The 27,587-nt window shown below is 36.8% G+C and overlaps 1 protein-coding gene across 4 annotated transcripts in view; it reads left to right on the forward strand.

Annotated features, from left to right (window-relative positions):
* Positions 1-27,587, forward strand: part of STAG1 (STAG1 cohesin complex component) — a 417,614-nt gene that overhangs the window by 175,242 nt on the left and 214,785 nt on the right. For 3 of the 4 annotated variants that reach the window (XM_074405880.1, XM_074405879.1, XM_003930952.4), the window contains one exon: positions 10,834-10,930. The exons of the other annotated variant lie outside the window; for it this stretch is intronic. In XM_074405880.1, the coding sequence (XP_074261981.1) occupies positions 10,834-10,930 (97 nt within the window). The remainder of the gene's footprint in view (positions 1-10,833; positions 10,931-27,587) is intronic. 4 annotated transcript variants of the gene reach the window in all.

The raw sequence follows: 27,587 nt of genomic DNA on the forward strand, positions 1-27,587 counted from the left end.
TATAAGTAATTACTAAACTGTGATAGAGGAATAAGTATAAAAATGTAAAAACTCAAGAAGATATCTTAGGGATTAAGGAGATTTCTCAAGAAAAGATAAAGTTGGAAAGGGAGAGGTCCCCTTTGCCGGGTTAGAGTTCAGACCTTGTCTGAGAAGTTCACTACAAGTTCTTTTCTTGGCCAGAGCTGGTTAGCAGTTCCTGGGTAGCAGTAAACATTCTGAAGAGTAGTTGTGTTGAATATGGTAGATAGTTTTATAGGGAGAGACAGGACACTGCTTCCAGTATGAGACCTGGAGAATACCACTGTCCATGTGGGAAGGGCTACATCAAGAGAGTATTCACCAACCCCAGGATTGGGCACAAGGTCAACAAAAGAGTGCATACTCTTGGTGTAAAGCTGACTACTATTGGAATTTCTTACATACACTCACGAGTGATGAACCCTGCAGCAAGAACAAAAAAAGCAAAACTCAACATACAGGAACTATGAAGAGGAGACTTCTTCTTTCTGCAGTATCCTTTCAGAGCTCTGTACTGATAATTCTTAATGTAAAGGAGAAATGCTTATACAGTCTTGTCCATTTTTAGAAAACAGATACAGAAGGTTAAATTTGGGGCTAAGAGTCAGTACATTGATAATTGATACAGAGGCTTTCTTCATGGGTCTAGTTTCTTGGCTAACTGCTTAAGAGGTGAGACATTGAAAGCTGATCAGATGCTTGGTGTGTAGGGATAGAGTTTGTCCATTATGTCTGACTTGCTTTATTATTAGTCCTAGTATTTTAAAGATTTTTTTACCTTTTTTCTTTAACTTCATGAATTTTACCTAGCTAATCTTAGATGTCTGTCATTTTTTCATTAATTCTGGCTACTACTGGATTTAAAGCTTATTGATCAGGTCCATTTTCCTCTTAAAAATTATCAGATTACTTGCCTTTCTTTTCTTTTTCTTTCTTTTTTTTTTTAAACAGGGTCTTGCTCTGTTGCCGAGGACTGAGTGCAATGACACGATCTCATCTCACTGCAACCTGTGCATCCTGGGTTCATGCTGGGTTGAAATGATCCTCCTTTGTCATCCTTCCCAGTGGCTGGGACTACAGGCTTGCACCACCATGCCTCGCTAATTTTTCTATTTTTTGTTGGAGACGAACCTAGGCAACATGACAAAACCTCATCTCTACAATAAAACCCCAATAGCCAGGTATGGTAGTGCATACCTGTGGTCCCAGTTACTCTCAGCTAAGGTAGGATTGTTTGAGCCTAGAAGATTGAGGCTCTGGTTAGCTCTGATAGCACCGATGCATTCCAGCCTGAATGAAAGAGTGACGTCCTGTCTCAAAAAAGGATGTTTTGCTCAAATTCCTCTGATGAGAACTTCTGCATGATAGAGTAATTATAAAGATAGCTTACAAATTGGAAAGAATATTATTAATATGAAAACCTGACATGAAGAGAACTGATATTTAAGATATTCTTTTTCATTCCATGTTTATTTAGAAATCACTGTTTACAGTACTAAACTTTGAATCCAGTTGGGCTACCAGGTTAAATTGAAGAGTATGTACACTTGTTAAAATTTTCTATTTCAAAAGCAGAATAACACAAAATAGAAAAAACACAAAACTAACAGTAAAATATGAAAAATATACTTGTCATGGGGCTTTCTTTTTATTTTTCTAAAAAATGATATTGAAGTGATATTGAAATCTGTAATTTTATAACTAAGGTAAAATGAAAATATGGCCTATCACGTGAAGGGCTACACTATTTAGCCAAGCTTGAAAACAAATTTCTATGAGTTTAGCTAGTAATATAATTATATAAAAGGCCAATGATTAGATCCCATTGGCCTGAAACTGCAGTTAGGAACTAAGTATGGAACTAAGAATAAAAGAAATAACATCGTGTCTGTGACATCAGCTTGTCTCTACAAGCCCCTGAAGAGTTACATCTAAAAAATATAAAATAATAAAAGCAAAAAGCCTTTGAAGAGCTCTGAAAATCAGTAATATTTTATCTTATATCTGAAGATAACAGCCTAACCTCATGGAATAATAAAAAATATGCTGTCTAACTACATAGTATTTACATATGCATTCACAGAAAACGTATGTGATACCTAAATATTTATTATACAGTGATTCTCAGTTTGGAAGAGGGAATGTCTTTCGTTCCAGATTCCTGATTAAGGTCTTGGATTTACAAAGTAATGTAATGTATATTATCTTTCCCATCTGCTTGTCTTTCTCCAAAGCAAATGAATCTACTCTTAAGCAGCAGTATAGAATACTACGTCTCTGTGCTCTTGTCTGCTTAACCAAGGTCCTACCAAATGGCTTACTGAGAAAAGTATACTTACCTAATAGAGTTTGAAGAATGTGGACTCTGTACTGTGTAGATTCTAGACTGAATTGATTGATCTTTTAGGTTTACATTTTAGGGAACTCAGGCAGATTGAAAAATCATCTTTAACTATCATATTGACTGCTGTTGTCCACATAGTTTTATTTCCCCTTTGTAGCCTTGATGGTTTTTAATTTTTTTCAATTTAAAAAATGTTATTTTTTAGCTATCTCATATTCCTTATGGAACAAGAGAATATTAATTTTTATTCTGCCTTCTAGTACAGCATATAATCATAATTATAGCAAATGTCATCATTTTTGTCATGAAGGTAATCTGTGATTCAGATGCTGCTTGTTACAGCTTTCTCATTGAGTCTCTGTGGCTCAGGTCTCAAGAGGTTTCTTTGTAGTGCAGTCTTAAACTGGAATGAATTGAGGACATGCAAGCCTATTAGTGTCACAGGTTGAATTTTTCCATACCTTTTTCCCTGTTTGTGTGTGTGTGTGAGAGAGAAAACGAGATTTTTATATTTAAAAAATAGAATCATACTAATTTCTTTGTGAATTTAACGTCAGAAACAACTTTTTCTATCATTAGTGCTAACAGATTCAGCTTATTTGTATTACTAGTTACATTTTATTCTACTATATGGTTATACTATCATTTAGTGAAACATTTATTTATAAACATTTAAAGTGTTTAGTACAATTTTTTTGAAGATAGTAAATAGTACTGTAATACCTATATCCATGCAAATATTTTCTTTTAAGTTGGAAGAGGGCTGCATATAAATAGTAGTAGCCAGATGACCACTTGCTATCTACCAAAAGTTTTTCATTTTTCATAGTGAAGAATGTTCAAGGAGGCTGCTGGCAAACCGAGACTCCATTTCTCGACTTCTTTGCATTCAGATATGGCTAGCTAACAAGTTCTTGCCTGTGAAGTATTAATATTAGCTGAAATGATATGCACTGCTTCCAAACGTGACTTAAAAAATTTCTTCTGAAATGCTTTCTTATTATTGATATTCATGGTTGACCTTGGAAGCCACTTGTTAAGGATACAAGATCCATGTCAGTTGAGGTCCCAGAATGATTGTGTGACTGTAATCTCTGATTCAAATGTTTTAAAGCTATAGGCTTCCCTTTAGGTCTGTGGCTATGTTATCAGAAATAATTTTTCTATTAATTTTCTGTTTGAATTATATTGCATACTTTTCCTTATTTCTCAGGTAAAGACAGTCCATATTGAATTATTCTGTTTATTAAGGTAGAAGCCACTTTGCTTCTACCACAGTGGGAGGATTTCTTGAGCCCAGGTGTTTGAGACTAGCCTAGGCAGCATGGTGAAACCTTGTCTCTACCAAAAATCTGCAGATTAACTGGGCACAGTGACATATGCCTGTGTTTCCAGCGACTTGAGTGGCTGAGGTAGAAGGATAGTTTGAGCCTGGGAGATTGAAGCCACAGTGAGCCATGGTCATGCCACTGGACTCTAGCCTGGGTGACAGAGCAAGACCCTGTCTCAAAGAAAAAACAAAACAAAACAAAACAAAACCCACCACCAAAAAGGTAGATGCTTAGATCATTGATTTAAAGCAGGCATCCCCAAACTTTTGGCACAGGGGGCCAGTTCACTGTCCCTCAGACTGTTGGAGGGCCGCCACATACTGTGCTCCTCTCACTGACCACCAATGAAAGAGGTGCCCCTTCCTGAAGTGCGGCAGGGGGGCCGCATAAATGGCCTCAGGGGGCCGCAGTTTGGGGACGCCTGATTTAAAGCCTTTATATAAGCTGTAACTTAGCTATAAATTATACATATTTAAAGCTGTATATTTTGTTGTGAACACTGCTTTAGGTACATTCTACAGTTCTTGAGATGTTTTTAGTATCTTCATTTAAAAAATACTTTCTCGGCAAGACACAGTGGCACATGCCTGTAATCCCAACACTTTGGGAGGCCAAGGCAGGCAGATCATGTGGTCAAGAGATCGCGATCACCCTGGCCAACATGGTGAAACCTTGTTTCTACTAAAAATACAAAAATTAGCTGAGCATGGTGGCACACGCTTGTAGTCCCAGCTACTTGGGAGGCGGAGGCAGGAGAATTGCTTGGACTGGGAGGCGGAGGTTGCAGTGAGCCAAGATCGGGCCGCTGCATTCCCGCCTGCTGACAGAGTCAGACTCTATTTCCAAAATAAAATAAAATAAAAATTTCTCACTACCAAGCATTTGGGGACATTTTAGATCTATTTTTGTTACAGATTTTTAAATTAAATCTGTTACTGCAAGAGAACATGCTCTGTATTATTTCAGTGTTTAAAAGCTTACTGAGGTTTGATTTATGGTTTTATTTTGGTGAATATGCTTATGTGTACTTGAAAGGCATGTGTATTATGTAATTGTTGGTGTTTTATGCGTTGGTTAGATCACATTTATTAGTAATTTTATCCCTATCTTCTATACGTTCACTGATTTTTTTGTTTGCTTCTTCTGTCATTTAGCAAAAGACGTATGGTAAAAATCTCAGCCATGGTTATGAATTTCCCTCTTTCTTCTTTTAGTTCAATTTTTGCTTTATGTATTTTGAGACTCCTGTTATTTGGTATGTAAATTTAATGTTGATATAGCTTCCTAATGAATTTATTACCCTTTTATTATTATAAAATATCTCTCTTTATGGTTGGTAGTGTTCCTTGTCTTGATTTCTACTTTGATGTGACTATAACCACAACATGTTTCTTAATGGTTAATGTTTGCATGGTTTGTGTGTATGTATATGGTTTTTGATTTATGGTTTATGCAGACATATACCATACGAAACCTGTAATAGTTACATCAAAGTAGAAATCAAGACAAGGACTTTTTCTTCTTTCTTCAGGACATTAAATATGTTACTGTATTATCCATGGGCTTGCATTGTTTTTAATGGAAAGTGTGTCATTTTTCTATCCTTTGCTTCTCTGTATGTACCCTCTGGTCGCTTGAATTTTTTTTTCCCTTTTTGAAAATTTTCAGCATAATTTGATTATGTGCTACATGTGATTTCTAAAAAAGTTTTTTAACCTAGTCACAGCCCTCCGTATTATGACAGGCTGCATTATCCACCCACCTATGCCCATACTCTTGGCAAAGCTTCTAACAGTTGCCAGTCTCTCTGCCAACTCAAGAAAGGCTCATCTCTCTCTGGAGTTTAGTTTTTTTTTTTTTTTTTTCTTAAATCCTTGTCTTTTGTAAAAGATAAGGTCTTGCTTTGTCACCCAGGCTGAAATGCAATTGTAGATCACAGTTCATTGCATCTTTAAACTCCTGGACTCAAGTGATCCTCCCACCTCAGCCTTTTGAGTAACTGGGATTACACTTCACTTAAGCTTCGAACTCCTGGACTCAAATGACGCTGCCACCTCAGACTCCTGAGTAGCTGGGATTACAGGCATGTGCCACTATGCCCATCTAATAATTTTAAAAATGTTTTATAGAGACAGGGTATCACTGTGTTGCCTAGGCTGCTGTTGAACTCATGACCTCAAGTGATCTTTCCGCGTTGGCCTCCAAAGCTCTGAGATTACAAGTGTGAGCCAATGCACCTGGCCGAAGTTTAGTTCCTTAAATTCATTTGTCTTCATACATTTATGAGAGCTTTTAAAAGTTAAAACTTTGTTTACTTCTGGATGAATAACCAATATATCAGGGTCAGTATCATTTTTAATATAAATAATTTTTTCCCTCTAAAATTGAAATATCTCCTTTGTCATAGTGGAAGTTATATATATCTGGATCTATTTCTTCTGCATTTATTTATTCCCCGATGCAAGGATCTATTATTTAATTTTATTTCAGTACTTTGCTCTCTTATAGTACTTTTTTTTTTTTTTAAACAGTCTTGCTCTGTCACTCAGGCTGAAGTGTAGTGGCACACTCAGGTCACTACAGCTTCAACCTCAGCCTCCACATCCTGGGCTTGAGTGATCCTCCTACCTCAGCCTCCCAAGTAGCTGGGGCCACAGGTGCTCACCTCTGCACCTGACTAGTTTGTGGATTTTTGGTAGAAGCGGGATTTGCTGTGCTGCCCAGGCTGATCTCAAACTCCTGGGCTGAAGTGATCTGCCTGCCTCAGCCTCCCAAAGTGCTGGGTTTACAGGAATGGGCCACAATACCCAACCTTGCTTACTTTTTCTTACTGTTTTTCAGATGTTTTATAATAAGTTTTAATATTTATTTATTTTATTTTTATTTATTTGAAACAGAGTCTTGCTCTGTTGCCTAGACTGAAGTGCAGTGGTGCCATCTTGGCTGACTGCAACCTCTGCCACCCAGGTGAAGTGATTCTCGTGCCCTAGCCTCCCAAGTAACTGGGATTATAGGCACACACCACTGCCTGGGTGTGTGTGTGTGTGTGTGTGTGTGTGTGTGTGTGTGTGTACACACGTGGTGGTAGTAGTAGAGGTTTCACCATGTTGGCCAGGCTGGTCTGGAACTCCTGACCTCAAGTGATCCACCCATCTTGGCCTCCTAAAGTGTTGGTATTACAGGTGTGAGCCACCACGCCTAGGCTTATTTATTCATTTTAGAGATAGAGTCTCACTCTGTCGCCCAGGTTAGAGTGTGGGAGCATGATCATAGTTCACTGTAGCCTCAAACTCCTGAACTAAAGTGATCCTCCTGCCTCAGCCTCTAAAGTGGCTCGGACTGTAGGCATGTGCCACCATTCCTGACTAATATTTTTGTCTGTTTGTTTTTTGTAGAGATGAGGGTCTCTGTGTTGCCCAGGCTGGTCTTATCTCTTGGCCTCAAGTCATCCTCCTGCCTTAGCTTTCCAAATTGTCAGGATTACAGGTTCAAGCAACTGTGCCTGGCCCCAAGTTTTTGTTTGTTTACTGGTTGGTTTTGTTTTGTTTTTGTTTTTGTTTTTGACAGGGTCTGACTCTGTCGCTCAGACTGGTGTGTAGTGGTACCATCTTGGCTCACTGTAGCCTCGACCTTCCAGGCTCAAGTGATCGTCTGATCTCAGCCTCCAAAGTAGATGTGACTACAGGCATGCACCACCACTCTGGCTATTTTTTGTATTTTTTGTAGAGACAGGATCTCACCATGCTGCCCATGTTTTTCTCAAACTCCTGTGCTGAAGCAGTCTGCTTACCTCGGTTTCCCAAAGTGCTGGGATTACAAGTGTGCACCACCACACTTGGCCCCGAGTTTCAATATTTCTAATGCAGTTCCTGTGTACCAGTCTTAGGATGTTTTGAGCTCTTCATGTGTAATTTATGGGAGTATAAATTCGTAAAATTACTTTGGGAATTAAAGAAAATTCTACTCAGACTGCCTTTACATTACTGGGCCCCCTGTAAAAGTGAGGAAATGACTTCTTCATTTTTGTGCCACACTTTGTTACCTAGGTTGAAAGCGTTTCTGCTTCAGTGCTGAGTCTAAAAGTTGCTCTTGATCTGCTCTATTCACTTCCAGTTCTCACCGTTATTCTGAGCTTATAGGGCCTGACACATTATTGAGCAGAGCTGAACCTTGCACAGATACCATGCTATTCTTTTCTTCTTGACATTCTCTTACCACCATAATCTTCTTTCTAGTTTTCTCTTTACTTTAAAAACAAAACATCCCAGACGCTAATGTGATGAGACAGGGAAACAGTATTATATATAGAAAGTCTTCTCATTCACTTGGAGAAAGCAAAGTGGTTCTCCCCAATGGTAGGTTATTAAAGAAGCATTAAAGAAGGGATATTCTCAGTCAGAATGGGCTGAATTAAAAGAACTGAGAATACCTAGTCTTGGTGAGGATGTGGAGCACCTGAAAATCTCACATCTTGCTGGATCTCGTGCATTACTGGTGGAAGTGTGATTTATTACACTTGTTTTGAGAAATTGTTTGGCATTGTCTACTAAGCCTTGATGTGTGTGTATATTTTGTGTTAACAAATCCTGCTCTTGGGTGTGTAATACAGAAAATAATGTTTATGTTCATCGAAATGTATGTACATAACAGTTTTGTGATAGCCCTAAACTGGAAAAGAGTACTCATATTCCTTAACAGTAAAATGGGTAATAAATTGTGGTGTATTCATACAATGAAATAATATTCAGCAATATAAAAAAGGTATTACTAATACAAATAACAGTGCAGCTGAATCTTTCTCATACAACTTTGCTTGAAAGAAAAAACAAAAGATACCATTTATGTGAGTTTTAATATCATATGAAACTAATTCATGGCCATATGCATTAGTATAATAATTACCTTTGGGCTGGGGATGGTTACTGATTGGAAGGCAACATAAGGGAGCCTGTTTTATTTCTGGAAATGTTTTATATCTTCATCTTGGTTATGGTTACACAGGTGTATGTATTTATAAAAATTAATCAAGGTACAACTTAAGATTTACATATTTTACTGTATATAAATATATCTTAGTACACAAAAATTTTACTTTAAAAAAATTTATTTTTTTAAGACGGACTCTCACTGTATCACTCAGGCTGGAATGTAATGATGTAACCTCTGCCTCCCAGGTTCAAGCGATTCTCCTGTCTCAGCCTCCCTAGTAGCTGGGAGTATAGGTGCCTGCCACCATGCCTGGCTAACTTTAGTATTTTTGGTAGAGATGGGGTTTCTTTCTATTTGCCAGGCTGGTCTTGAACTCCTGACTTTGTGATCCACCCATCTCAGTGTCCCAAAGTGCTGGGATTACAGGTGTGAGCTACCAGGCCCAGCCAACTTTACATTTTTCTACATTTTCTCTGATCCCTACCTCCACCCAAGAAAATCCCAAATAATCCTGCCCACTGGAATGCAAACTGGAATTACATTAAATTTGCCTTGTAAGTTGGGAAGACTCTTGGACTTTATTGGTATTCTTTTTTGTTTTTGAGACAAAGTCTCACTCTGTTGCCAGGCTGGAATGCAGTGGCGCAATTTCGGCTTACTGCAGCCTTTGCCTCCCAGGTTCACGCAATTCTCCTGCCTTAGCCTACCAAGTAGCTCAGACTGTAGGTGCGTGCCACCACGCCCAGGTAATTTTTCTATTTTTAGTAGAGATGGGGTTTTAACATGTTGGCCAAGATGATCTCGATCTCTTGACCTCATGATCCGCCCACCTTGGCCTCCCAAAGTGTTGGGACTACAGACATGAACCACCAGGCCCGGCCGACAAAATCTTTTTTTAAAATTTAAAATACGCTACTTATTGAAGTCATTTTTTTAATATCCTGTAAGTTTTAATAATTTTCCTCATTAATAATTCTCTTAGATTTATTCTTAGGATTTTTTTATTCTGAAGAAGCTACTCATCCATTTTTGTTTCCTAGTTATTACACTGTTAAGTTATTTTGTATATTTATCTTATCATCTACTTTGTCAGCTTTTTCTATTATTAATCTCTTGAATCACTTTGCTAGTGACTCCTGGGTTTTATCATCATCTGTAGGACAGGAGAATAACTAAAGTCTTTAATCCTGTGTTGAATGGTTAGAGGGACATTTTTGCCTTGTTTAATTAGTTGAAACATCTTAAGTATTTCAACAACAAATATTTTTTATTCTTTAAGTAGAGTTTATTGAATCCTAGTTTTCCTAGAAAGTATTTTTTTTTTTTAAAGAATTGGCTGCAAAATTTTGTCAGATATATTTTTGAGATCTAATTTGATATAAAATTGTTTCATTTTTCTTTTTCTTTTTCTTTTCTTTCTTTTTTTTTTTTTTGAGACGGAGTTTCGCTCTTGTTACCCAGGCTGGAGTGCAATGGCGCGATCTCAGCCCACCGCAACCTCCGCCTCCTGGGTTCAGGCAATTCTCCTGCTTCAGCCTCCTGAGTAGCTCGGATTACAGGCATGTGCCACCATGCCCAGCTACTTTTTTGTATTTTTGTAGAGACGGGGTTTCACCATATTGACCAGGATGGTCTCTATCTCTCGACCTCGTGATCCACCCGCCTCGGCCTCCCAAAGTGCTGGGATTACAGGCTTGAGCCAGCGCGCCCGGCCTCATTTTTCTTTTTCACTTTGTTGATAAATTCAGTTATTTGATTTCCTAATATTAAGCCATTCTTGTATTCTTGAAAAAATGCCTTTTATTGTTTAATGTGCATTTTTTAAATGCACTACTAATGAATTATGCTTTTTGATAACTCAGAAAGTTTGTTATCTCTGTAAAAGTGAAGTTAATTTTTGTCGTTTTCTTAATATGGTTTGAATATTATCTATACTTGCTTAATAATCGTTGGACTTCATGAGATTGGGAAAGTCACGTTTGTTTTGGATTCTATTATAAACAAATCTTTGAAACCTAGTAAATCACTTTTTATAGGCCTTTAAAAATGAGGAAGTCTCTATTTTTATTAGGCCACAGAGAAATAATTTCAGGTAAGTAATTTTATTGTTCAGACAGACACACACAAACACACAAACTTTTTTGAAAAATTATTTGCTATAATATCAAAATTTTTTGAAGTTTTCATTTTTATATTTTTTTTCCACAGTCCGTGGTGGATGACTGGATTGAATCATATAAACAAGACAGGGACATCGCACTTCTGGATTTAATCAACTTTTTTATCCAGTGTTCAGGATGTCGAGGTACAGAATGTTGGAATAAATGATGTACATTGAGCCTGTCAGTCCGGCAGTGTGACTTTCACTTCACCTGCTACTAGTCATATATAATTTATCCTGAAATAAAAGATACGGTAATCTTTTTCTAATAGAGAATATTATTGGTAAGTTATTTAAGGATATTCCATTTTTGTACTTGTTCAGTTTTGCTCCTATAAAGTAACACATTTCTATAGTTTTTGAAATTTTGGGAGGAAGTCTGAAATTCAGTAGTTTATGAATTGATTTTTTAGATCATAGGCTTTTATAATTTTTACTCATACTATTTGTACATATGCTCCGCATTAGGAAGTGTGCTAGTTGCTAGCATTCATTCTTTTATATTCCCACCAGTATTTGGTACTCGTTTTACAGTTAAAACTGGAAGGTTAAATAATTTTCTAAAAGTAACACAAGTAGCAGAATCACGTGTCTTAAGTTTACAACTGTACGATAGTTGGTTAAAGTGAAATTTTATTTTTATCATTTTAAGAGAGAACTGCTGGATTTTTTTTTCCTCTAGATAAATCTTAACAGGTTAAATTGTACTACCTGGGGGAAATCAGTTGTTAAATCAACCATTCTCTGTTTGTGAATACAGAAAGAATAGTAATCTTTTATTGAGATAACCCACCAAATTGATTTCTTGAAGGCTTGTTTATTTATGTCCAAGTTATCACTTGCCATATTGACATAAGTAGTTTATCAAATATTTACAGAGCACCAACCTTGTATGAGATACTCCGCCAGGGTATACAGAAGTTATCAAGGCAGTCTGTGCCCCTAAGAAGTGTTAGAGTATGTGTAATTTTTAAGGGCATCTTCATTGTGAGGAACAAAGAGGGAAATCCATTAATAGTTCAGCAAAGTGCTTGGTGCCGTGGTAAGTGTAATAAAACTGATTGCTTTTTAATTACTATTTAGTATGTGGCAAGCTGTATGCTTTACATACATTAGCTCCTTTAATCTTTGTTAACAGTGTCATCAGACAGATGTGATCTTTATGTTGTTGATCAACGAACTGAGATGAAAGGGTTTAGGTAAATTTGTTCTAAGTCATACAGTTAACAGGTGTACAACTGAAGATTCAGAGTCAAGCTGTGTCAACCGGAGCATATGTCCCCAACCACAAGACACTGTGGGAATAACAAGGAAGCAAGGGATGCTGATGTAGCCCAGGATGTGTGTCTCTGTGTATATGTGTGAATGTGGGGAGGTTGTAAAAAAGTATATCCTACAAAAAGCAAACTCTAAGGTCAGAATAAAGATGAGTAAAAGGAAATTAGAAGGATGAGAAAGGCAAAAGACAATATATTATGCAAAAAGACCTTAAGACAAGAAAGCATGGTTTAGTCCACGACATAAAAGGTTCTGTGGCTAAATCGTAGAGCATGGAGATGGGTCAGGATTGGCGAGAGATAGGCTATTTGAAAGCAAGAGAGTTTGCTCATTTTACAGCCTTAAAGTAGGTGAGGCAAGCACTGATCATAATACTGTATATAAATTTTCTCATATAGTCCTATTAATCAACAGACTTATTGGAATTTGTTTTAATTTGAAAGCAGTTAGTAGTGTTTAAAATTTATCTTTTTGAAATTTATTTTCATGGTTCAAAATAAAAAAGTTTAAAAGTTGTGTAATCTTTTTGCCTTCCTGCCTTTTCATCCATTACACACAGTTAACTGCTCTTAACTAGTTGGTTGAACTTAACTGTCCATCTATCTAATTTTCATACCTGTAAGGTAGGAATATATATTCTTTCCTTCTTCGCCTCACCTGTCTACACAAAAGATAATGGTGTATAGAAATCTTTCTCCTTCATTTTTAAAAACACAGGCTAATTGCATTCCTTTGTGTATATTCAATAATTAATTTAACTAGTCTTCTATTAAAAGACTATTATGTTATTTGTAGTCTTTTGCTGTTACAGAGAGTACTGTAACGCGTAATTTTATCTATACCCTATTTGGTTTTTATGAAAGAATGTCTGTCGGTAAATGTATTTGTTATATTACATACTGCCAAATTGTCAGCTATAGGAATTGTACTCTTATACTCATCAGTGGTGTATTAAAATGTCTGTTTTTTCTTAGCCTTTTCAGCAAAGTATATTTATCGAGTTTTTGAATTAGTCTTCAGAATTACTTGAAGATAATAGTCTTGTTTTTAAAGTGCTTTGAAATTCACATAATTTACAAGTAATTGTTTTAAAGTGTACCAATTCAGTAGCATTCAGGGCATTCATAAATGTGCAGCTATCTTACTTTGGGTTGCTGTAACACAATACCATAGATTGAGAGGCTTACAAATAATAGAAATTTATTTCTCACAAGTCTGGAGGCTTGAAGGCTGAGATCAGGGTCCCAGTATCGTCTGGTTCTGATGAGGACCCTCTTTTACATTGTAGACTACTGACTTCTAGTTGTACCCTCACATGGCAAAAAGAGGGTGAGAGCATTTTCTGGGATCTCTTTTATAAGGGCACTAATCTCATTTACGAGGGTCCTACCCTGATCACCTAATTGTATCCCAAAGGGCCCACCTTTTAATACCATTACTTTTGGGGTTAGGATTTTAACATAGGAATTTTGGGAAGACACAGTCATTTAGTCCATTGTAGCAACTATCCTGTCGCTCTTTTTTCAAAACTTTAAAAATCACTCCAGAAAAATACCCTATACCTGTTAAGTAATCACTATTTGTTCTCTTCTTCTCCTAACCCTGGCAATGATGAATCTGCTTTCTGTCCCTAAGGATTTGCCAGTTCTGGTCATTTCATATAAAAGGAACCTTACAATGTGTCACCTTCTCTGTTTGACTTCTTTCACCTATTATATATGTTTTTGAGGTTCATTTAAGCTGTAGCATGTATCAGTAGTTCATTCTGTTAAGGGCTGAATAATATTCCATCGTATGTATACATCACAATTTGTTTATACACCTTTTGACTATTGTGAATATGGCAGATTACACTACTCTGATACTGTAAACCAGGATAGTGTAAACCAGGATTTACACCACTCTGATAGTGTAAACCAGGATAAATTTCCAGTGTATCAGAGTTTAAGTGCAAAAACAAATTTGTAAACAAATATTTGTTTGAGTACCTGTTTTTGAGTCTTTTAGGTGTAAATTTTTTTCTTTTTCCTTTTTTTTTTTTTTTTTTTTGTTTTTTTCTTTTTTCCTTCTCTCTTTTTTTTTTTTACTCTTTTTTGCTCACCTTCAAGTGTCTTGATCGAGTTATATGAGGTGTAAATTTTTAGAAGTAGAATTGCTAGGTCGTATAATAATTCTGTTTTAACTTTTTGAGGAACCACCAAACTGTTTTTCACAGTGGCTACGCCATCTTATATTCTCACCAGAAATGTATGAGGATTGCTATTTTTCTACATCCTCAACAGCACTTTTTATTTTACAGTTTTAAAAATTATAGCCATCTTACTGGGTATAAAGTGGTATCTAGCTTTGGTTTTGATTTGTGTGTACTTATTGCCTAATGATTTTGAACTTCTCATGTACTTCTTCGCCATTTCTGTATTTTCTTTGAAGAAATACACATTCAGATCCTTTGCTCATCTTAAAAGTAGATTATGTGTCTTTGTTGAAGAGTTGTATATATTCTGGATACCAAACCTTTATCAGGTATATAACTTCAACTGTTTTTGCCCACTCTCTAGGTTGTCTTTTTAACTTTTTCTTTTTTGAGATGGAGTCTTGCTCTGTTGTCCAGCTGGAGTGCAGTGACACAATCTCGGCTCACTGCAACCCCCACTGAATTTGAATATAATTTTATAGTTTTTGAATTGTCCTGACTTTTGGAGCTATCTTAATATTTCAAATCCTCAAGAAAGCAAAATGAACAAAGATGGAGGGGGACTATCCCAAAAATGAATAAAATAGAACAAATAACTTTTACCATAATAACAACCACGCTGAAAGGTGTAAAAGTACTAACCGAAGTAACTTTGGAACTCAGTGTGTGGGCTGTGAAACAAGTGGGGTCGGGGAGAAGTTTGATAAAGAACACAATATTTACCCAGTCTCAAAATGTCTCCTTTCAAGATATCTACTATTTACAGGGTAAAGTAGAAACTTTACAGAAAGTTGATGGATACCACCTTAACAAATGACAAAAGCAAGCACTGCAAGTTATGGAGCTAATTGCCATTATGTGCTTTCTGATATGCACTTAAGAGAACTCAGCATCACTTTTGTAGTATTCTTGCCAGAAGTGCATAGTCTGAATCTACCCATGAGGAAATATAAGACAGGTTTGAATTGAGTTATATTCTTTAAAATAAGTGTCCTGTAGTCTGGAAAAAAAAAAAAAGTCAGTATCATGAAATAGAAATGACTGAGAAACTGTTATAGCTTAAAGTAGACTAAAGAAACATGACAGGTGGCTGCAGTGCATGATCTTAGAATTTCTTTTGGCATAAAGGATGTTACTGAGACACATGTAAAATCTTAATTAGTTCTGTGGATTAGAACATAGATAATAGTATCAGTTGTTAATCTTTTTTTTTTTTTTGAGATGGAGTTTTGCTCTTGTTACCCAGGCTGGAGTGCAGTGGCGCGATCTCGGCTCACCACAACGTCCGCCTTCTGGGTTCAGGCAGTTCTCCTGCCTCAGCCTCCTGAGTAGCTGGGATTACAGGCACGTGCCACCATGCCCAGCTAATTTTTAGTATTTTTAGTAGAGACGGGGTTTCACCATGTTGACCAGGATGGTCTCGATCTCTTGACTTCGTGATCCACCCGCCTCGGCCTCCCAAAGTGCTGGGATTACAGGCTTGAGCCACCGCGCCCGGCCCAGTTGTTAATCTTATGCTTCAGAACATTGTACTGTACTGTAGTTGAATAATTGGTTTATTTGGGGGAAATACACACTGATGTATTAAAGAGTAAAGGACTATCATGTCTGTAGCTAACACTTAAATCATTCAGAAAAAAATGCTTGTGTATATGAAGAGCGAAAGAAGGATAGAACAGATGTAAAATGTTTATATCTGAAGAATTTGGGTGGAAGGTATTTAGAAGTTCTTTGTACTTTGCTGTTTTTTTCTGTAAATCTAAAATTATGTCAAAGTACAAAAATGAAAAAATAAAAAAGTTATTTAATCCTAAAGCTAGCATCATGCTCAAGGGAAACCAATAGTCATTGTCACTATCAAAGAAGACAAGGATACCCAGCCTCACAACTCTTACTTAACTATTGGATATAGAAGCCAACATATTTAAAACGTTAAAGTAATTATGATCACTGTTTTAAAATAATCTTATTCAAAATAATATTGAATATTTAGAAAACTCAGGAGAATTAGTTTGCAAAACTATTGTAAGCAATAAAATAATTTCATAATATATTGAGATACATAATTTATACAGAGAAACTGCTATCTTTAGTATATAAAGAACAGCCAGTTAGAAGATTTAAAGACCCCCTTTTCAAGACAGAAGTGAGGGGAAAAATTCTTTCAGATTTGCATTTCACTCTGATAGTGTAAACCAGGATAAATTTCCAGTGCATCAGAGTTTAAGTGCAAAAACAAACAGCAATTAGAAACAAAGAAAAATAATAAAAGCGCTCAATGAAAACTAAATTTCTTTACAACCACAACGTAGGGAAGACCTTTTTATTAACTGACTCAGAATTAACTGACTCAAAATCTGTGTTAGCAAAGATTGATAAATGACATAAGAAAATAAATATTTCTAAGATGGCAGACAAATTATAGGGAAAGTCAAATGACAAGGGACAAATGGGGGAACCTTTTGTATATTACAGACTGGTATCTCTTATATATGTTGAGATAAGATTTGCATTTTATAATGACTCCTTGTCTTGCACATTAATATCCAAAATCTATGTTGACATTTTACTTTGTGAGTCCATTTTCCCCTATATCTGCATCAGAACCAAGGACCAAAAGAGGGTTTTAAAAATTGACCTAAAGGCTGGGTGTGGTGGCTCACACCTGTAATCCCAGCACTTGGGGGGCCAAGGTGGGCGGATCACAAGGTTAGGAGTTCAAGACCAGGCTAGCCAACATAGTGAAACCCCGTCTCTACTAAAAAAATAATTAGCTGGGCATGGTGGCTCGTGCCTGTGATCCCTGCTACTTGGACGGCTGACGTAGGAGAATTGCTTGAACCAGGACCCGGGAGGCAGAGGTTGCAGTGAGCCAAGATTGCGCTCCAGCCTGGACTATAGAGCGAGACTCCATCTCAACAACAACAAAAAATACTGACCTAAAGTGGGAAGAGAGCAATGAAAGGGAGGAAAAAAAAATTACAGTTTGCCGCCTATCCCCACCCACGTTTCTGGCTAGAAGTGACATCGCCAACAATGACAGAGCAAGGTGAAACATCTTATTATAAGTGCATAGTATGAACGGCTCCTCTTTCATTGACTCCAGTATCATTATCATCACTGTTTTCTCATCTTGGCTCTTGAGCCAAGCCCTAAGGTATGGTATTGGTTTTCTAGTTTAGCTATCTCAAATTGCATCAGCACCCATAGTTGTTTCCCTAACTCTGCTCAAACATCTGTACCCTCTTCATTTCAACCAGTTGTACTTACAACTTAGTACCTGTATAGACAAATGATACACATAATTGAAAAAAAAATATTTATTTCTCAAATAACTGCAATTACTTACTAATGTATGTACAGATGTGTGGGGCATTATATAGCTTCTCACATTTTGAAATTATGTTTATTTTCTGTTTCATATTGGTTTTCTGGTAGTCCTTGTTGAAACTCAGCTTCTTAAAGATAGGGTGTCATCAAAAGGATTAAAGGACAAGATGTTGTGATTGTAAGTTACCTCCTGCTAATTAGTTCCTGTGGTACTTGACAAATGTCAAATATTGTATTGTTTTCTTTTGAATATTTATAATATCCACATTGCCCATATCAGTTTGCATAAGTGCATTGGGTCATCTCAGTGCATAGTTTGGGCACCATGGCTTTAATAAGTGACTTGACTGAAAGTGTATAAATACCCCAATTCCTTTGCCCATCAGTGGTATCATTTTGAAGTGCATGGCCTACCCTGCCTTGCAGAGATTACCAAGGAGCTCAATTAGGTTCTAGTTACCTACAGTTCTAATTGGCTAGATAACACACTCTTTATCATCTCCTTTTTATTATTATTTTTTTTCCTTGTTTCTTGTGTCTACTGCATTACTGGTATTTTATGGGATGTTCTTCTAAATAAATTACTTCCACTTGCATCCTTGTTTTAGTGTCTGCATCTGGGGTACAAAAACTAACAAGTACTTATGGCTTTATTAATCAGTATTCTCTTTAGCAATCTATTTTAATGAATTATCTCCTCACCTGTACAGAGAGAGAGAGAGAGAGAGAGAGAGAGAGAGTGTGTGTGTGTGTGTGTGTGTGTGTGTGTGTGTTAAAGTTACGTATAGGTAGATAGTTCAGTGTTATCTTTCTTAAATCCTTTTTAATTGTGATGTCTTATATATACAGAAGACTGTACATAAAGTGCCTTTGGCCTATACCTGTTGTTTAGATGGCAGTAGCACATTTCTTTCCACCTCTCCTTCAGTTGTAACAGTTGTAACAAGCAAAAATGTCTGCAAAAGTTTCCAAATGTTCGATTTTGGGAAGCAAAATTACTCCATGTTGAGAATTACTATAAAGTTTACCTCATGTGAATATAGCAGTTTATATTTCCTATTCTGTTTTGTTTTGTTTTGTTTTGTTTTGTTTTGTTTTGTTTTTTTTTTAGACAGAGTCTTACTCTGTTGCCTAGGGTGGAGTGCAATGACACGATCTCAGCTGACCACAACCTCCACCTCCCGGGTTCAAGAGATTCTCCTGCCTCAGCCTCCTGAGTAGCTGGAATACAGGCACGTGCCACCAAGCCGGGCTAATTTTTGCATTTTTTTAGTAGAGACGGGTTTCACTGTGTTGGCCAGGCTGGTCTCAAACTCCTGACCTCGTGATCCGTCTGCATTGGTCTCCCAAAGTACTGGGATTACAGGCGTGAGTCACCAAACCCAGCTAATACTTCCTATTCTTGAAGGAAAATTTTTGGATAATGTAGACAATGTTATTAAAAGCTGTTTTTTGTACGTATTAATTTGGTGTTCATGCATAAGATGCTCTAGTTTGTGTACTGAGGAGTGGAATTGCTGGGTTATAAGAAATGTAATTTTCTAGATGATACCAAATTTCTCTGAAATAGTTGTAACTTTTCTTGCTTTAGTCAAGTGATGTGACAGAATTCTTACGGCTTCACCTGTTTTGCTCAAAGGTAGTACTGCCAGTGTTTTTAGTTTTATCTTGTCAGGTAAGATTACAAATAGACCACACTGTGGTTTTAGTTTATATTTCTTTGGTTACTGTTAAGATGGCTTACTTTTTCACATAACAGTTAACTATGAGAATTTTCTTTTGCGTGAATCACTTAAAGTCTTTTACAAATTACTGTATTGGGATGTTGGGGTTTTTTCCTTTATTGTTTTATAAGTTGTTGTTGTTTTTCTCTCTCTCTCTCTCTCTTTTTTTTTTTTTTTTTTTTTTTTTGGAGACAGATTCTCACTCTGTTGCACAGCACTTTGGGAGGCCCAGGCGGGCAGATCACTTGAGGTCAAGTGTTTGAGACCGGCCTGGCCAACATAGTGCAACTCTGTCTCTACTAAAAATACAAAAATTAGCTGATACGGTGTTTGGCACCTGTAATCCCAGCTACTTGGGAGGCTGAAGCAAGAGAATCACTTGGACCTGGGAAGCAGAGGTTGCAGTGAGCCGAGCTCACCCCACCGCACCCCTGCCTGGGCAACAGACATGACTCTGTTTCAAAAATAAATAAATAAAATAAAAATAAAAAATTGTTTACACCATGGTCATGAAGATAATCTCCGATTTTCTTATAAAAGCTTTCTAGTATATATGAAGTTTAGTTAGTTATGTTTAGGTTAGTCCTCCAAATTTAAGTTTTTACATCATTTGGAATTCAGTTTTTTAAGTGTGAAAAGTCCTTAAGTTCTTCTGCATTGAACAATGACACCGTTATCATATATCAAGTATCCGTTTATAGGATAGTCTTTTTCTAGGTTCTCTATTCTGGTAATTCGTCTCTTAGATGGAAAACTTTCTTCCTTTTCTTTTTTTAAGATGGAGTCTTACTCTGTGACCTAGACTAGAGTGCAGTGGTGTAGTCTTGGCTCACTGCAACCTAAACCTCCCTGGGCTCAGGTGATCCTCCCACATCAGCATCTCAAGTGTCTGGGATTGCAGGCACACACCACCACTATGCCTGGCTAATTGTTCGGTATTTTTGTAGAGTAAAAAATTGTTCGGTATTTTGTAGAGTATTTTTGTATTTTGTTCGGTATTTTTGTAGAGTTTCAACATGCTGCCCCAGATGGTGTCAACCCTTGAATTTAAGCGTTCTGCCCACCTCAGCCTTCCCAAATGCTAGGATTACAGTCATGAGCCACCATTCCTGACGGAAAAAGATTTCTCGATTAGAAACTTACTGGCTTTTATATTTTTGTGTGTATTTTAGAGTTAGTTTGTGGGCCAAGTGCTGTGGCTTGTGCCTATAATCCCAGCACTTTGGGAGACTGAGGCAGGTGGATCCCTTTAGCCCAGGGATTTGATACCAGCCTGGGCAACATGGTGAAACCCCGCCTTTACAAAAAATATAAACATTAGTGGGGCGTGGTGGTGTGAACCTGTAGTCCCAGTTACTTGGTTGACTGAGGTGAGAGGATTGCTTGAGCAGAGGAGGTAAAGGTTACAGTGAACCAAGATTACACCACTGCACTCCTGCCTGACTGACAGAGTGATACCCTGTCTCAGAAAAAAAAGAACACTAGTTTGAAGTTCCATCAGTAAAGTTGTTGGAGTTTTAAATGGAATTACATTGAATCTATGTATATCAGCATTTCTGAACCTTGACACTGCTGACTTTTTCGGCTGTAAAATCTTTGTCATGGGGAGCATTCTTCCATTATAGGACATTTAGCAGCAGCATCTACCCACTAAATGTCAATGGAACCCCATTCCTACTTGTATTGTTCATGTCAAAGGTAGTTGGCACGGGGCAGGGCAAAGGTTAACAACTACTGCCATATATCAGGGGGTTGAATTTACATTTTGATAAAATAGAATCTTTCATATTGTGATCATTGTGTTTATTTCTCCATGTATTCACCCTTTCCCCCAAGTATTTTAGAGGATTTTTTTTGAAGGGGAGGTATGTATCAACAGGTGTCATACATCTGTTATTAAATTTATTTCTGGACTTTCAGCATTTAAAATTTCATTATAAGTAATGGTTTTTTTAAAAATAGAGTTTATTTTTTAAAGCAGTTTTAGGTTTGCAGAAAAGCATGTCTACCACTGATACTGTAATGTAAAATCTAATATGCATTTCTAGAATGACTTCAACTTGGTCACGATATATGTTTTAAATTATTGCTAGATTTGGTTTGTTAGAATTTGGCTTAGGGTTTGTTTGTTTTTGTTTTTTATGTTTCTAGGGTTTTTAATATTTGTATCTATTGTGAGATTGCCTGTCCTTTTCCCCTTTCATTCTTTCTATTTCAAGTTTTGTTATGAACACTTCACTAATTTGACAAAATGAATTGTGAACATTACCTTCTTTTTCTATTATTTGGAATTTATTCTTTACAGAATGTTTGGTAGAATTGAAGGCATCTGGACCTGAAGCATTTTGTTGGATGATTTCAATCTACTGATTAATTTTTTTAAACCATTGAATTGTATACTTTATTTATTTTTTGAGACAAAGTCTACCTCTGTTGCCTAGGCTGGAATACAGTGGTGCAAACTCGGCTCACTCCCTCCACCCCGCCTTCTGGGTTCAAGCAATTCTATTGACTCAGCCTTCTGAGTAGCTAGGATTACAGGTCTAAACCACCAAGCTGGGCTAATTTTTGAGTTTTTAGTAGGGATGGGGTTTTGCCATATTGGCCAGGGTGGTCTCAAACTCCTGACTTCCAGTGATCTGCCTGCCTTAGCCTTCCAAAGTGCTGGGATTACAGGCTTGAACCACTGTGTCCAGTTGTGATTCTCTTTTAAAAAACTGATTTAGCCTTCTTCAGGTATTTCATTATTATTGTCATTATTTAGAGATGCAGTGTGTTTCCCAGGCTGGTCTCGAACTCTGGGCTTGGAGAGATTCTCCTACCTCAGCTCCCCAGGTAGCTAGGACAACAGGCATGCAAGACAATGCCCAGTTTCAGGTGTTTTTATTATTATAAACCAGATATTTTTTTTGTTGTAAACCAGATTTTTCTAGGAACCTCTCCATTTTATCTATATTTTTAAATTTATGAAGTTGTTTATAGTATTCCATATACATGGAATAGCACGCATATATGCACAGTTGTACATTACAGATGTCCTCTTAATTAATTTAATTTGAAATGTTTTCTAATTCCTACTTTTTCTTGACAACATGGATTTTTTAGAAGCATATTTTTTCTTTTTTTTTTTTTTTTAATGGTTTTTGTTTTATTTTGGGGTTATGTTTTGCAACGGGGTCTCACCGAGGCTGGAGTGGCGTCATATGATCATAGCATACTGCAGCCCCACCCAGCCCTGCCTCCCAAGTAGCTGGGACCACAAATGTGCTCCACCACACCAGCTAATTTTTCTTTTTTAGAGATGAGATCATTGTGTTGCCCAGGCTACTGTTGAACTCCCGAACTCAAGCAGTCCTTCCATCTCTGTTTCACAAAGTGCTGGGATTACAGGCATGACCCATTGTGCCTGGCCAGAAGCATATTTCTTAATTTCCAAGCTTGAGAGTTTTCTGGTTAACTTTTTGTATTGATTTCTTCTTTAGCTTCCTTGAATTTGAGGCTAAAGGAAATTGTCGGTACGTTGCAGTCCCTTTTTGTGTAGACTTCTCTAAAGGTTGTATGGGCAGGTTCTGCTAATGTTTCATGTGCCCTTAAAACTCATACGTATTACACATTTTTTAAGTGTAGTATGTCCATTGTTAGCTCAGCAATTTTGTTAAAATATTCTATATCCTTCTAACTTGTGCTTGTTCTGATGGTTACTGATAAAGGGATATGTTAAAGTCCTACATCATGGTTATAGATTTATGTATTTTTCCTGGATTTCTTCTTAACTGCCTTTCCCCTTCTTTACCCTCCCTCACATGTCTTGCTGTCCCTCCATGCACTCTCCAATATGTTATTAGATGTATACAAACATCAGTCTGTTTTTTTATACCTCATTATTTTATATTTAATGTAACTCTTTGTATCTGACAATACCTTTTTTCTAAAAGTCTATTTCATTTTAATATTAATGAAACGTACACACTTTTGTGTATTTCTGGTGTTCTGGTTTTTCCCTTTAATTGTTCCTGTATTCTTACCTTTTAGATATCTCTTGTAACAAGTTATAGCTGGATTATATTTTTTAAATTCAGTCTGAAAAGTGTTTGTCTTTTAATTGTACCATTTTAGTCCCTTGGACATTTAATACACTCACTGTATGTTTAGTTTTATATTTAACAAATGCTTGTTCTTTGTCCCTCCTGTTCTATGTTTTCTTTTTCTCTTCTTTCTTGTTTTAAATTACTTGAATACCAAATAATTCATCTTTCTTTTCTCTATTTCTTTCAACATTTTTGTGTTCTTTTCATTCGATGATTATGCTAGAAATTATAAAAGTCATTCTTACTAAAATTCAAAAGATAATTACCATCTTTACTTTTACAGAAGATACAAGGTAGAACACTATAATTCCACTTATTTCCTTTTCTGTGTTGTAATTTTAGTTTTCCTATAGTTATTATTATTACTTTTAAAAGTTAAAATTAGGATTTATTTGCCATTGCCTATATTAATGACACTTTGTTCTTTATTCTTTCATTTATTTTTATTTTACTTCATTTAATTTTTGTCTTTATTTTTAAAAATATACTTTGGATATATAATTTAGTAATGGTGGTTGTGTTCATTCAGCACATTAAAGATCTCTATTCTGGCTTGTATTGCAGAGAATTTTGAGTGAAAATAGAGAAAGATGAAGGAGGGAGGGGAAAAGCAGTAAATGAGAAGTACATAAATGTGTAATCATGATGTGAGATTTTAGCATACACTCCCTCAGTAACCATCAAAAGACACGAATAAAAAAAGATATAAAATATTTTAGCAAAATTAATAATCATTGTTTGCTTTTCCAATTTATTTTTTCCAAAATTTAATTTTTGGTCTGTTTGTGGTTTTCTGAGTTTTATTATGTTATGCTGTAGATGTAGAATATATTTTAGTGGGGGTTGGGGGTTGTTTTTCATCAGTTCTAAAATTCCTTTTTTTTTTTTTTTTTTTTGAGACGGAGTCTTGCTCTGTCGTCCAGGCTGGAGTGCAGTGGTGCGATCTTGGCTCACTGCAACCTCTGCCTCCTGGGTTCAAGTGTTTCTTCTGCCTCAGCTTCCTGAGTAAGTGGGACTATAGGTGCATACCACAATGCTCAGCTAATTTTTTTTGTAGAGACAGGGTTTCACCACATTGGCATATTTTTTCTTTTTTTTTTTTTTAATGGTCTCAAACTCCTGACTCGTGATCCGCCTGTCTCGGCCTCCCAAAGTACTGGGATTACCAGCGTGAGTCACTGCTGTGCCCAGTTCTAAAATTTCTTTTTTTTTTTTTTTTGAGACGGAGTTTCGCTCTTGTTACCTAGGCTGGAGTGCAATGGCACGATCTCGGCTCACTGCAACCTCTGCCTCCTAGGTTCAGGCAATTCTCCTGTCTCAGCCTCCTGAGTAGCTGAGATTACAGGCACGAGCCACCATGCCCAGCTAATTTTTTGTATTTTTAGTAGAGACGGGGTTTCACCTTGTTGACCAAGATGGTCTCGATCTCTTGACCTCGTGATCCACCCGCCTCGGCCTCCCAAAGTGCTGGGATTACAGGCTTGAGCCGCCGCGCCCGGCCCCTAAAATTTCTTAATTATTATCTTTCTAAATGTTATTTCTTCCCATTTTGTTTATCTTCTTCAGGAACTTTGTTTAAATTTGTTACACTCTCTTTTGTGTATCTTTTCATATTTTTGAATTTCTGTGTGGCTTTCAGAATAATATCCCCCTATCTTAGAGTTCTTTTACTCTTTTCATCTATGCCAATCCCTTAAGCCGCCTTCTTTCAGTTACTGTATTGTTCATTTCTATAAACTATAACTACTTGGTTCTTTATCAAACAGAAAAAGTAATTCCATGAAATTGTTTCCCTGTGGATATTCAACCCTGTTTGTTTCAGAGTCTGTTTCTGTCACCGAAGCTGGAGTACAGTGGTGTGATCTTGGCTCACTGCGCTTCCACCTCCCAAGTTCTAGTGATTCTCCTGTCTCAGCCTCCCAAGTAGCTGGGACTACAGGCGTGCGCCACCATGCCTGGCTAATTTTTGCCTTTTTAGTATGGTTTCGTCATGTTGGCCAGGATTGTCTCAATCTCCTGACCTCAGGATCCACCTGTCTCGGCCTCCAAAAGTGCTGGGATTACAATCGTGAGCCACCACAGTCAGTGTATTTTTATTTTTTAACATGTTAAGTTTCTGTTGCAATCTATGTCTGATAATTCTAATATTTTAAGTCTGTGAACCTGTTTCCGTGGTCTTGTTTTTGCTTGTTCTTTTGTATGTTTCCTTTCTTCTTGTTGTGTTTTGTTGCTTTTTATTCCAAGCTCCTTAGTTTCTCTAAAATTTATTTGAAGCCAAGGATTATGTTACATTTTTCTAAGAGAGGATTTATCATTTGATTTACAGGTGTCCACAGGCACTACCAATCTGGGACCATTTGTAATGGAATAGAGAGTTCAAGATTTTCTTTCAGCTATTTGTGAGAATACCAGTTTTTGGTTATAAATTCTTAGATACTCTATGCAGTACCAAAAACTTTATATTCCCCAGAATATGAGGTGGTAAATTGACTCCTAGTTTAGCCTTATCCTGAAGATGTATGAAAGTTTGTTTCTTGTAGACCCTCTACCTCAGATCTCCGAAATGAAGCAAAAGGCTTAGTAAGGGTCATTATAGTTTAATTTCTGCTTTTACTTATTTTCCTCCCAATACCTTACTACTTCATACGGCTTCAGATGTTTTCAAAATGCTGTTTACATTTTATTTAGCATTTCAGGGAAAGGATTTGTATAAATAATCTGGTTTACCATATCATTATCACAGACCAAGCTTATATATATAAATTTAAAGTGATTTCTCGCTCAGATGATGATAATGTATATATGTGTGTGTAAATGGAACTTGTAACAATGAAATTTTTCAAAAAAAAATTTTTGTGTAAATGACTAATTTTGAAACTGATGCTTTTGGCATAATTTGCATATTTTCTTTTTATATTGTAATTTTTACTTTCATAGGCTTTGATTTTCTTGGGACTACTTGAAGATTTCAATTGCTTATTATTGTCATGGTTTTGAAAAAACTTTCAAATGTTGGCTGACATGTATAGGTACTATTTTAGGTAGAGTATACAAAAAACCACAGATAATGCTGATGGGTTTATACTTACAGAAAACCTGTTGGGTATGCAGAGAGCAGGATAAAAATTATGAAATAAGAGATTGGAATATGAAATATTTTGCCTTACATTTATCAGTTTCAGTGTCTCTCGATATCTCTCTCTCATGTCTCTCTCTCTTGAATAGGCCAGGCCCAGTGGCTGATTTCTATAATCCCAACACTTTGGGAGGCCAAGTTAGGAGGATCAATTGAGCCCAGGGGTTTGAGACTAGTCTGGGCAATATAATGAGACCCTGTCTCTACAAAAAAATAAAAAAATTAGATGGGACCTGTAGTCCCAGCTGCTTCAGAGACTGAGGTGGGAGGAGACCAAGAGGTCAAGCCTGCAGTGAGCCATGATTTTGCCATTATACTTCAGCCTGGGCAACAGAATGAGATCCTGTCTCAAAAAATAAATAAATAAATAAATGCTGAGAGTAGACACATGAACTATTCAGAAATTCTAAAGAGGCAGAGTACACCGGCTCACACCTGTAATTCTAGCACTGTGGGAGCTTCATGTGGGGGATTCCTTGAGCTGAGGAGTTCAAGACTAGCCTGGACAACATAGAGAAAACCTATCTCTCCCCACCTCCCCCCAGAAAAAAAGATTAACTGGTATGATGATGCGCACCTTTAGTCCTAGTTACAGAGGTAGAGATGGGAGTATTGCTTGATCCTGGGAGATCAAGGCTCCAGTGAGCCAGGGTTGTGCCACTGCACTTCAGCCTGGGAAAAAGAGCACATGCTCACTCTCACTCTCTGTCTCGCTCTCTTGCTCTTTGTCTCGCTCTCTTGCTTTCAGAAAAAGGAGGAGTTTAAAAACATTTATGTAGATACCTGAATTATCTTAAAGGAAATGAAACGTAACTTCTTACTCATTAAATACATAGTGACTTCAGAGGAGTACAATGTGGAAAGAGGTGGAGAAGTGTAATTTACAAAGGAAAAAACTGACAAACACTGTCCCATCTAGGGGATCATGATTAATAGTCAGTAGTGTTTAGCCATGTTGATAGTACTTTGATTTTTTCATGATGAGAATGGCAATTTCTGTTTTGACCTTCCTTCCAAAAATCCATAAATTCTGTCTAACCATTAGAAATGC

The sequence above is a fragment of the Saimiri boliviensis genome, chromosome 9 (genome assembly GCF_048565385.1).
Source record: "Saimiri boliviensis isolate mSaiBol1 chromosome 9, mSaiBol1.pri, whole genome shotgun sequence".
NCBI lineage: Eukaryota > Metazoa > Chordata > Mammalia > Primates > Cebidae > Saimiri > Saimiri boliviensis.